At 36.1% G+C, this 11,582-nt stretch overlaps 1 protein-coding gene across 1 annotated transcript; it reads left to right on the top strand.

The window, feature by feature from the left end:
- The first annotated feature begins 2,200 nt into the window (after nucleotides 1-2,200).
- On the top strand, nucleotides 2,201-9,213 carry SPP1 (secreted phosphoprotein 1). The gene is made up of 5 exons (XM_004681418.2): nucleotides 2,201-2,302; nucleotides 3,383-3,451; nucleotides 3,560-3,598; nucleotides 7,464-7,757; nucleotides 8,422-9,213. The coding sequence occupies exons 2-5, from the start codon at nucleotides 3,398-3,400 to the stop codon at nucleotides 8,791-8,793; spliced, it is 759 nt and encodes a 252-aa protein (XP_004681475.1). The 5' UTR covers nucleotides 2,201-2,302; nucleotides 3,383-3,397; the 3' UTR covers nucleotides 8,794-9,213.
- Nucleotides 9,214-11,582: the final 2,369 nt, after the last annotated feature.

The following is an 11,582-nucleotide window of genomic DNA, read 5'->3' as shown; positions in this document are numbered from 1 at the left end:
CCACGCCAAGCCCCTTATTTTCTCATCTCTGAAGCATCCCAGACACATTCTTCAAGTATGAATTCACAAGTCTGTATACTGAGACTTGGGGATCAGTAACCTTTTGAGGGAGTGTGGGAAGTCAGGAAGGAGACAATGGGGTTCACCTGGGATTGCTGCAGGCGACTACAGAGTCAAACAAGAATGTTCTGGGTCCGTTGTCCTGTGTCCTTTGTCCTGTGTCCTTTGTTGTTATGCAGTGGGTCATTGCTGGGAAATATTTCCTCATCTGGCATTCCAAGAAATGGAGGGCCACAACTATGTTTATATTTCTGTCATGAAATACATAAAAGTTCCTTCCTGCTGCAATAAGAAACTGATAGGACCAAAGGAGGGTTGAAATCTTCTTCAGAACGCTGCCATCGTGTGGCACTTTGGAGCCATTCTGAAGAATTTTCTGGTGGGTTGTATGGTTCATTCCAAAATGGCTGAGCTCCAGCAAAATCTATTCCTATAACTCTAAACTCATATTAAATCATTCCCCGTGGGCACAGAGTAAACTAGTGAATCCTGTGGAAATCATGTTGTTTTTAGAAATTGTGAACTTCCCTCCACTAAATTGAAAATATGACAAAGTTATGTGGGCAATGTGTTTAAAGGGGAAAATTCAGTTTTGAAAAGCAGAAATAAGAAGTCCATTTTCAACCTTATGACCTGTGTGCCTTATGTTTTATAGAGACGGCTGTTGTCTGAATTATTAAAATATGTGCATAGAATCTAGAAATCAATATCAATTCATTTGGAATGTATCCAATTTAAGACTTATGTATTACCCTACCAAAGTCCTAAAACCTATGGATTGATCATTACTTACTAGAACTGCAAGAAATTATTTTAATCCATATTTGTATTAAAGGCAATATTTGATAAAAAAGAGTTGCTATCTTAGGCAGAACTAATGATAAATAGGGTCATTTATCTTTAATCTTATGCAAGACAATCTTAAATATTTGAAATAGACTCAGAAATCTGTTCCCCTTAATTTCTATTCTAACAGTCAAACTTCATTTTAAATACCCAGTATTTTAAACACCCAATAAGGTATTTTTAATATCAAATTTTATAATGTTTCTATTAATTAACTAAGTTATATCTTGGAAGAAAAGCTAGGAAAAAAAGATGATTCAGAAATCTAATCCATTTCTTTAGAGATATGCAAATTATCCTATTGAGAGACCCTGTTCAAAGATCTTATGTCTAGTCTCATTCTAATAATCTTTTCTACTTAAAGACATTATTTACCATTATTGCTCATTCCTCCTAAGAATTTGAATGTTAATGCACACACACAGTGTTTAAAATATGCACATTATTGTGCCAAACATTGCTAGCTTGGCACAAACTAATTTAGACAGTGGAGTTCTCAGAAACTCTGCATGCAAGGTGAAAGTGTGAGCATCTGAGAGAGAAGGAAACAGATTTTGGTGTAAGTGACTTGTCCAAGGTCACAGAGCTACTGAGTGCAGAGACTCGCAGCCATAGGCTGTCTGACTCCGCAGCACCCTGCGGCTATACCCTGCTTTCAATGAGGAGCAGCTTAGGGGAGATCACAACTTTCCTTTATATTGCAAGTTACCAGTTTCATCTCTGATGAATAATTCACACAGCACAGCAACAATCTGTGTTCTTGCAAGGTCAATTATCCAACTTAACGGGCTTGAATATTCACCTACGGCTGCTGGTACTGGCTTATTTAAAATTACAAAAGCGATCTAAAGTAAATAAACATCGCAGGAAAGGAAGCGGGGAGGGTGCCCGGTGCTAGACAATAGCCTTATAGCTCTTGAGTAAATGTCATTGTGAATCAAATGGAGTTGCATCTTTTCCCCTAATTTGTTAAACTAGAACAAAAAGTCCACTGCATTTAATTTTAGCTAGAACTGATTTCTACTAACCGTTTCTTCTTATTCAAAAAATCATATGCTGTTTAAAAACTGACCATTTCCTCTTGAACGTGGGCCTTTCCATGATGCTGAATGTTAATCCATAAATAAAAGCTAGTTAATGATATTGTACATAAGTCATGTTTTAACTGTAGAGTAGTGTGTTTGTTTGTTTGTTAACCACAAAACCAGAGGGGGAAGTGTGGGAGCAAGAGGGTTGGGCAGTGGCAAGAAACCTCATGACACATCCCTCCGCCTCCCCGTGTTGGTGGAGAAAGTCTGGAGCAGTATTTAAAATCTGGGAGGTCCTGCAGCCAGAGGAAGAGGCAGGAGTGCACCGGCATCTGAGACGGGTTCTTCTCTGCCAGCTGCAGGCCCAGGTGAGTCTGCTATTTGTGCCTTTGTTGTCCTGTGATTTCAGTTTTGTTTCACAGGGAGGTCAAGCTGGAAGAAGAAGAAGAAATATGTTTCACCATAATGCTATTAATCAGATTTAAGTTGTTCTAGTGTTCTGAACAAGCCTGCCAGATACCTTAGAGGCTTGTGGAAGAAATACAACTGTGACTGGCTTTTGGAAAGACAGTCTAATATAAAATTTAAAAATATTTTCCGAATTCTCCAGAAAACTAAATTACTGCTAACTAGGAAAAAAAAAGACAAGTTTCATGCTCCTTTTGAATGATTGTATTTATGTCATTTTAAGTAAATAGATGATTGTGGAGACATTTAAAGTGAAGTTTCTCTAGTGCTAATGTAAGCCAACGATAATTCTATTTTTAATGATTTTATTTATTCCATCTTCAAGGGGAAAAATCCTTTCTGAATATTTTACTTCCATAATTAGCTTTTAAAAATCTCACTAAAAATGCTTGCATGTTACTTTATAGCTTGATGGTTACAATTGAAAAGCTATTGATTGGTTTCAATGTTTTCTGCTTCAAATTTCTAGAACACCTTTCTTAAAAAATTGACTTTAAGATAGCTACCATTTACCTCTTTAATAATTTAGGTGAATAGACAAGTCTGCAATGCATGCTGGAAAAAGGAGAAAGCAAATTTTCTTTCAGTTTTATTTTATCTTTTTCTTGTTTTTCTTTCCTGAAAAATCAATACTCCTGCAGTGAATGTTATTTCAGTTAAATGTATTTGCTCTAAGGTTTAGATAGCTGGAGATATCAGGTATCTGGTAGCAATGGTACATCTCTGGAACTCTGAATTTTAAAGTTGAACAAATACAGACTTGTAAAGTCCTTCTCTCCTTTGCCTAAGTGAGAGATGGATAATAGAGTTGGCATTACAAATATTAACTCAAAATGTCATAATATTAAAAAAAGAAAACATTTCTCTAAGAAGTGGAATAGTCTACAGAAAATATATTTTGAGTGATTATTCTGTAATGTCATAGCCTAAAAAAGTATCACTGTTTTAATATTCAATATTACTTATAAAATATTTTGCAGGAAAAAATCACTACCATGAGGATTGCAGTGATTTGCTTTTGCCTCTTAGGCATCGTCTCTGCCCTCCCAGTGAGTATGGCTGAATCTTAAAATTTATCAAAATAAATGAATTTGGTGCCTCTGTGTGTTAGGAACACTTCACATAGTAACCTTTTTCTCAACTTTTCTGTTTCAAAGGTTAAGCAGGGTGATTCTGGAAGTTCTGAGAAAGAGCAGGTAAGCATTTTTGAGGTTTTTCATAGTTTGATAACTACAAGGTGCACTAAAAATGTATTTGTGGCGGTCTGTGCTCATTTTCACAGCTGACTGTTACTCATAAGTACCTGTTGGCTGCCTGCTATGAATCTAGCCAGTACCAAGCACAATGTTGTTTTTAATAATATATGCTCTTTAAATGCGATCTTATTATGTAAGATATTTCTATAGACCATTGACATGTTAAATGAGTTCTATGAAGTTATGTGACTCTGTTTGCAGGAGTCAACACAGCCTTTGTTCTGCTTAGTAGAAAGTCAAGTTTAAATTTCAACTCACATACTCGATAGTTCCTGTGCCTGTAACATTCACAACATCTAAAATGTCTGCTAAGTAGCTCATTGTAAAAAGAAAGCAATTTATGCCATTTAGATTGATTGTGTTTGTCAGCTGACTTTAGATCACATTTTTCTAGCCAAACATAAGACCAGAGCAAACTCTTAAGCACCTGCCCTCCACAATAGGTGAAATTGTGCCAGTCGCATAACAAATGGGTATTGTCCAGAGGCTCTTGAACAAAAAGGCACAGAGAGAGAGCTCAATTCATTAGATTGTTTAACGAAGACATTAAGAGAAGTATTGCTGCTTGCATTTGGGTGCGCATGTGGGGTGATTTATGTGATGTGAATCACAATAATGAGCTAAAAAAATAGCATTTGTAGAGAGATAGAGGTTACACTATTTGTGGCAAGAACTAGTGCCTTTTTTTTTTTTAAGATTTATTTATTTATTCATACAGAACTGGGGTACAGGCCAGAGATGCAGAGGGTGAGAGGATTCACCAGAGACAGAGCGGGGAACAGAACAGGCAGATCAATGAAGTACACTGCTGAGGGGAGCAGCGGGCGGGTCAGGAGAGGTCTGCCGCGCCATGTGGTCACCTCCCGGGCAGGCAGGAATCGAACTCATGTGGAAGTGGCTTAAGCTTCTTTGTGCTGAGCTTTAACCCGCTGCGCCACCAGGGAGGGCCACTAGTGCCTTTTTAATAGAATAGATATGGCATGTGAAATCAACACAGGGTAAGTAAATCAATGATATTTAGAAGATACATGAAAGCTTCAACCTTCTAATATTTAGAGCTAGTAGGATATAGGGAAAAGTCTAGACAACCCTGAAAAAGGACACTGGCTATCTGTGAGTATTATGATTACTGAATATGTTTTGAAATACATTCTCCCTGAAACCTGGATGTGTATTATAAGTAGGGTATAGATAATGCTAATTTATATATAATATTTTGCAGATGTTATATATCTTATGTCATATTTAAACTATGAATATATTTATAAAGAAAACAAAGAGGGATACATTGGACTGATCTAGAACAGCAGTTTTCACAACTTTTTTAGGCAAGGAATCTTTTCTTTCGTCAAGAACTTTCAAAGAAACCCACTATGTAGCTACTGTGGTTAAAGCCAGTGCTGAAGAAACCCATGATGTTATTGACTAGCTCTCTCCCTTTGCTATGGGGGAAACACTAGTTCTCAGTGACAGGGATATAAATTGATAGGCCCTGACCATACATGATCAGATGACACTGATTCAGAGTAATTTCCACATCTTTGCGTTAGCATATTATAATAATTTTCCAGAGAAGTCACTTGACCAAAGGAAAGGTACCTTAGCAGTAGAAATTTACATGTGATAATTTTAATATTACATTTCTGCACTGTGTACCATGCTAGCCACTAAACATAGCTGGTTACCGAACACTGTATTGATGGAGCAAGTTTAATTGGGGAACTGAATCTTTTACTTTATTTAATTTTAATTAACAGAAATTTAAATGGCTGCATATTTTGTGACTAGAGAGTATCACAGCATTTAGAGAGTTTCTCTTTGCTACACAGAAAAAATAATTAACCATGCTTATTAAAGCACCTCTGCTTTGGGTTTGCTTTATCTGAGGGCTGTATTTCAGCTCGCAAGCACTGAACAGAAAAGTAATATTAAGATCAGTTACCTGAACTTGAACCCTGCCACTTACTAGCAAATTCGTTGTAGTTTAATTTCTTCTGACCTGTAAAGTGGGGATAATATTAGTTATCTCATACAGGGCAGATAAGGCTTATCCATAAAGATTATGGAAATATACTTTTTTTTTTTTTTTAGTTTATTGCTTAGAGAGTCCTATGTTTCTTTCTCTCTCTCTCTCTTTTTTAATGATAACAAAGATGCAACCTTATTGTTAGCTTTACAATAAATATCCAGATGCTGTGGTCACAATGACCAAAGCCTGACCCATTTCAATGCAAGTTCTCCTGGGACTTTGATTTTAATTAATTACAAAAATAAATTTCTTCAATTAAAGAACAATAACCACCAAGCAAACCATCAGTTTGGTTAAGCATACCTTCCTTGCCTAATGGTAAATATGAGTTTAGGATACCAATTGATCTGCCGTGGTGACTTCTCACCACCAATAAGCTAAAAAAATGAGAGCTGATTTGAACGGAAAAGGTTAACTTTTATTAAAATGTTAACATGTATGGTATACATTTTTGTGTCCTTTCTCCAGAATATTGTGTCCACTAAAAAAAAAATGGCAACTTCAAACAGAAAGAAATTTGCATTTTAGATCAGAGAAACATTTTGAATCATGCCTTAGAGAAATGGAAAAAGCTATTCTTTCTCCTAATGACATTGCTGGGGTTTGATACAGACAAAATTCCACAAGAAAGTTTTCCTTTTCCAATAAATTTCCCATTGAAATATTTCTCAGAAAGAAAACATGTATTCACTAACTGTCAGAAATACCAGGATTTTGCAGATAAGTTTAAGTGTGACAGAATATGTTTATCAATGTCTATTGTTTGAAATATTAAGCCTCTTGCAGTTAAAGATATCTTATAGATGCCTTACCAAGTAGTTGCTAAGTATCTAATTAATGAGCACGAAATCAAAACTTTGCTTTTAAGAACATAATGGTTTATTTGCTAACTAATATTTCTGTTAGGACCTTTGATATATTTACTACATAAAGTCAATGAAATTTGCTTTCCTTAAGATTATGTCTGTATATGCTAAGAATCTCAAAAAAGTAAAATTATATACCTGTATATTTGTGAGTTAGAGGTTTAATGATATTAACTGGCCAATGGACAGATTTGAGCTGCACTTTATACATAAATATGCGTTGCCTTTACATCATAACCATGATAGGAGGGTGATTTTAGGTATTAGTGTGACATCAACAGATGGAGCTTCAGTCTCCTGAGAATTCTCATTTCAAAAAAAAAACATAGGTCCACCCTGGTGATGCAATGGGTTAAAGAACAGTACTGCAAGGGAGCTACCTGCTTCATTGTTGGTTCAATCCCCAGCCCTGGAAGTGACCCACATGGTGTGGCAGACCTCTCCTGACCCTCCCGCTGCTCCTTCAGCAATGTACTTTGTCCATCTGCCTGTTCTGCTCCCCACTCTGTCTCTGGTGAATCCTCTCACCACACCTGCATCTCTGGCCTGTACCCCCATTCTGTATGCATAAATAAATTTAAAAAAAAATCTCATATTTCACATCTGCATGTATTGCATCATTGAAATTAATTAAATAGTGCCTGATATAAATAAAAGAAACCATTATCAATATGACTATTACACTCACCCGTTTGGCTTGAAAATCTTTTTGTAGGAAAAATTCTTAGCTTATGAATCTCTTGTGTTAAAAAGAGAAATTAGAAAATATTCACTTTAAGGTCTTAAAAGCTGTTATGTACATTGTGTGAATGCAGAAATTTGAAAAGATGGTATAAACGCTGACGACAATGTGAACGTCCAAAGAAATCAAAAGCTCATAGACTGATATTTCTGACCTTTCTGGTTTTAGAGTCTCCCAAGTGTGTCCGATGAAAGCAATGACGTGGACGATGTAGACGATGGAGACAACACGGAAAGCCGGGACTCTACTGACTCGGATGATGACGACCACAGCGATGATTCTGATGAGTCCCACCATTCTGATGAATCTGATGAAATGGCCACTGATTCTCCCACCGACCTTCCAGCAACCGTAGATTACACTCCAGTTGTCTTCACAAGAGACACATATGATGGCCGAGGTGACAGTGTGGCATATGGGCTGAAATCAAAATCTATAAAGTTTTACAGTGCTGAAGACCAGGTAAGCCCTATAATAGACATATCAGATGGTTATGACTAGAACGCAGTTTCTGGAAACCAGAGTCTATGAATTATCCACTCATTCATTCATTCACTCACTCAGCAAGCATTATGACTGTAGGACCAATCAAATGCAAGACCTTTTACTGCCTGGTGGTTTTCTATTTAAGTTGATGTAAATTCTCCCTCATTTTATCTCTCAATCACAATACTATCTACTCACTTTTGGTAAATTCAAATAACTTCAGAAAAGAGTGATTATTTTAATAATATAAAGATCACATTTTGAAATTAAAAAAAAAACAACAGTTGTACAGTTTCAAATTCCACGAAATCTATACTCAAAGGATCTAAGTTTAATACATAACTTGGCTATTTACTATTCACTTTACTTTTCATCACTCAACTCATTTTCTCCTTATGTAAAATAGAGATGATGGGACATACTTCAAGGTTTCATCACACACATGTAACTAAAGATGACCTATGTAAAAGGACTTGGTGAAATAGAAAATAACATGCAAGTGTTATTTTTTACATCAGTCAAATTCAGGTGATTTTTAGTGTAAACTGGAGTGTGTAAAAGTTAGAGAGCAGAAATAGTTACAAACAGCCCCGTCCTTGACAGTTCATTTAATTCTTGTTTCGCTTGCACTGTTCCTCAGTATCCTGATGCCACAAAGGAGGACCTCGCTTCACAAATGGAAAGCAGAGAGATGCGTAATGGACCCAAAGCCACTCTGGTTGCCCTGAACCTGCAGTCGACTTCTGATGTGGATAGCCAAGGGGAAGACAGCTTTGAAAAACGAGATGACAGTCTGGAGAACAATGGCTTTGAGCATTCTCAAGAATATAAGCTGAAAGCAAATGATGAGAGCAGTCAGAAAACTCCAGAAAGCAGCCACCTTTCCCACAGTCAAGAATTCCATAACCAGGAAGAAAAGCTAGACCTAGACCCTAAGAGTGTGGAAGAAGATACACACCTAAAATTTCGCGTTTCTCATGAATTAGATAGTACATCTTCTGAGGTCAACTAAAAGAATAAAAATACAACTCTTTACTGTGCTTTTAGTTAAAAATGAAAAATGCATTATAGTAGGGTGGGAGAGAATCTGAAGTGCTTATTTCTCAGATGAGTAGTAAATGTTTATGTATGTGGATCTAGAAGTAGATGATGTTTTGGTCATGAGTTCAGTTGTGCAGCTTTGTAAACCAAAAGTAATATCTAGTAAACCAAAACCTCCAGGGTTTGGTCTGTAATTCCCAGGTAACAAATGCAAACTATCACTGCATTTTGTTTGCTATTCTTCTATGAATAGAAATTTATGTAGAAACAAACAAAAGAGACAAGATTTTATGTCACTTAAAATTTTATGTCACTTTTTTAAATTAGTGTATGATTTGTTGTGATTATACTTTGTTTCTGCAAATAAATCTAACATCTTAAATGAAAGAGAGTTTGGTGGTATCTGTTACTTTTTTTATTTGGTTTCCCATAGTTAACCAACAATTTAATAAATTAAACCATTTTAGTGAGTGTACATGGGACATAATAGAAAGCAATGTAGGCCCTGCTGTATCATCTATACAATTTCTGGCTGAACTAAAGTTCCTAGTCAAGGAGACAAGAGGCACATCAGGGGTGATCTTCAGCCAGACATCTTCTACCATACAGGGTTCTATAGACCACTTCCACTCAGAAAACCTAATTACAGCAAAGTTTACATAAAAACTAATGTATGCCTGGGTGCAATTACAAATCAACTTTATCATTTATGATCACTCTCCATTAATGTCCTTCATAAACAATATTTTCTTGCCCTGGGATGAAAACGTGAATCGATGTCATAGCTATACATGGATGAATGGATGGATGGGGGTTGGAGGAAAGAGAGAGAACAAGTAGCTGTTTTGTGTTGACAGCTTTTTTATTCTTTGTTGATGTATTGAAAGTTTTTAAATGCAGTTTCAGATAATAATACAAAACTTCCATTTTACTACAAGCATAATTTCTAGAAGCCTGAAATGGAGCAAGAGTATTTATTTCCATGTCTTGCTCCTCTGTTCTTTTTCCATAAAAATTCCATTTGGGGGCCCTCCCTGGTGGCGCAATGGGTTGAAGCACAGCACTAAGAAGCAAAGGCCACTTGCGCATGGGTTCGATCCCCGCCTGCTCCGGAGGTGACCACATGGGAGGTGACCACATGGCGTGGCAGACCTCTCCTGACCCGCCCGCTGCTCCCCTCAGCAGTGTACTTCGTCCATCTGCCTGTTCTGCTCCCACTCTGTCTCTGGTGAAGCCTTTCGCTGCCCCTGAGCCTCTGACCTGTACCCCACTTCTGTATGTGCAAAATAAATAAATCTTTAAAAAAAAATTCCATTTGGAAATTTAAAAGTTCTTTGTTAAACAACTCTGGCAACAAAAGGTTTAATTTTTTTCAAAGACAGATTTGCTAAGAAAGGAAATATAATAAGAATATAAAGTCAATCGGGGATACTTAAATTTGTGATCACAGAAAATCCACTCTGAAATTCTTACAGCAAAAAATAAAGAATGAAAATAAATAAATTAGGTTTCCAGTTTTAAAAGGAGAAGAAAAGCAACACACTAAAGGAAAATAAAGCATGAGGAAGGAAAAGATAAAAGCAAAAGAAATGAGGTAGCAAACAGAAAATTGGTTGAAACTAATCAAAATTCTGATTCCCTGTAAAAATGTAGCATAATAAACTCTAACAATAAAAGAAGGTAGAAAACACAAATAAGAAATTCAAAAAAAGTAAACAACCAGTGAAACTGAGAAAATGTAAAGAATGGTAAGATGTTACTTTGTATAACTAAACAAACCAAACATAAGACCTGAATGAATTGGATTATTTTCTAGGAAAATACAATTTAACAAAATTCAACTAGCTGCACATAAGAGGCATAAATAGGCAAATTTCTTTGAAGGAAAAAAAAGTATTAACAAAGAACTAAGTATAAAATCTGGACCCAAAAGATTTAATGGATATATTTTATCAAATCGTCAAGTACCAGATAATCCCAATGCTATTTAAATTGGAACAGGAAAAAAAGTTCTCCTATGATTTTTCATGAAACAACTGTAACTTTAATGTTCAAACTTGATGAAGCTAACAACACACACACATCAAACTATAAATCTCACTCATGACTAGAAATGGGAAAATATTAAGTAAAATGCCAGCAAGTGAATCTAAAATAAAATTTAAAGTATGTATCATAACCTAGGAAGATTTATTATAAGACAATACATTATATTTGTGAATCCATTCCAATAATTCACCATATATCTAGGCCTAAGGAGATAGATGTCATATGATTAAATCTATAAATGTTAAAATAGTACTTTGTATTAGTCAGCTATTGCTATAAAATGAGCAACAAATATCCCCAATATCTCAATGGCTTACATCAATTATTCTTATCTTTCTCTAATCTGTGGGTTTGCAAGGGTGGTTGTGTTTCAGCCTGTAGGCTAGATAGACTCAGATCTGTCTTATATGTCCTTCAATCTGGGATCAACAAAAACCTAGGCATGTCTCTCTGATGCTAGAGGCACAAATATAAGGCGGATGAGGAGAAGCATATCATGCTTTGGGTTCAGAACTGACACTTTACCCTCTTGATCGAATTCCATTGCTCAAAGAAAGTCAAATGGCCAAACCCAGTATCAATATGTAGATAAAATACACGTGACCCTCACTGAATCATGATAGCAAACGTGGAATAAAAAAAAAAAATGAGAGGCCCTCCCTGGTGGCGCAGTGGGTTAAAGCACTGCACTGAGAAACTAAAGCCACTTCC

Source organism: Condylura cristata, unplaced genomic scaffold, assembly GCF_000260355.1.
Source record: "Condylura cristata isolate star-nosed mole 26May11 unplaced genomic scaffold, ConCri1.0 scaffold00012, whole genome shotgun sequence".
NCBI classification, from domain to species: Eukaryota; Metazoa; Chordata; class Mammalia; order Eulipotyphla; family Talpidae; genus Condylura; species Condylura cristata.
The sequence above is the reverse complement of the archived record's forward strand: the minus strand, read 5'-3'. Positions and strand labels throughout refer to the sequence as shown.

Bases quoted from the DNA above. Each gene is read 5' to 3' on its own strand.
- SPP1 (XM_004681418.2), top strand. From the start codon at position 3,398: ATGAGGATTGCAGTGATTTGCTTTTGCCTCTTAGGCATCGTCTCTGCC. The intron at 3,599-7,463 runs GTAAGCATTTTT...TTCTGGTTTTAG, and splicing joins GAAGTTCTGAGAAAGAGCAG to AGTCTCCCAAGTGTGTCCGA. The intron at 7,758-8,421 runs GTAAGCCCTATA...ACTGTTCCTCAG, and splicing joins TTTACAGTGCTGAAGACCAG to TATCCTGATGCCACAAAGGA.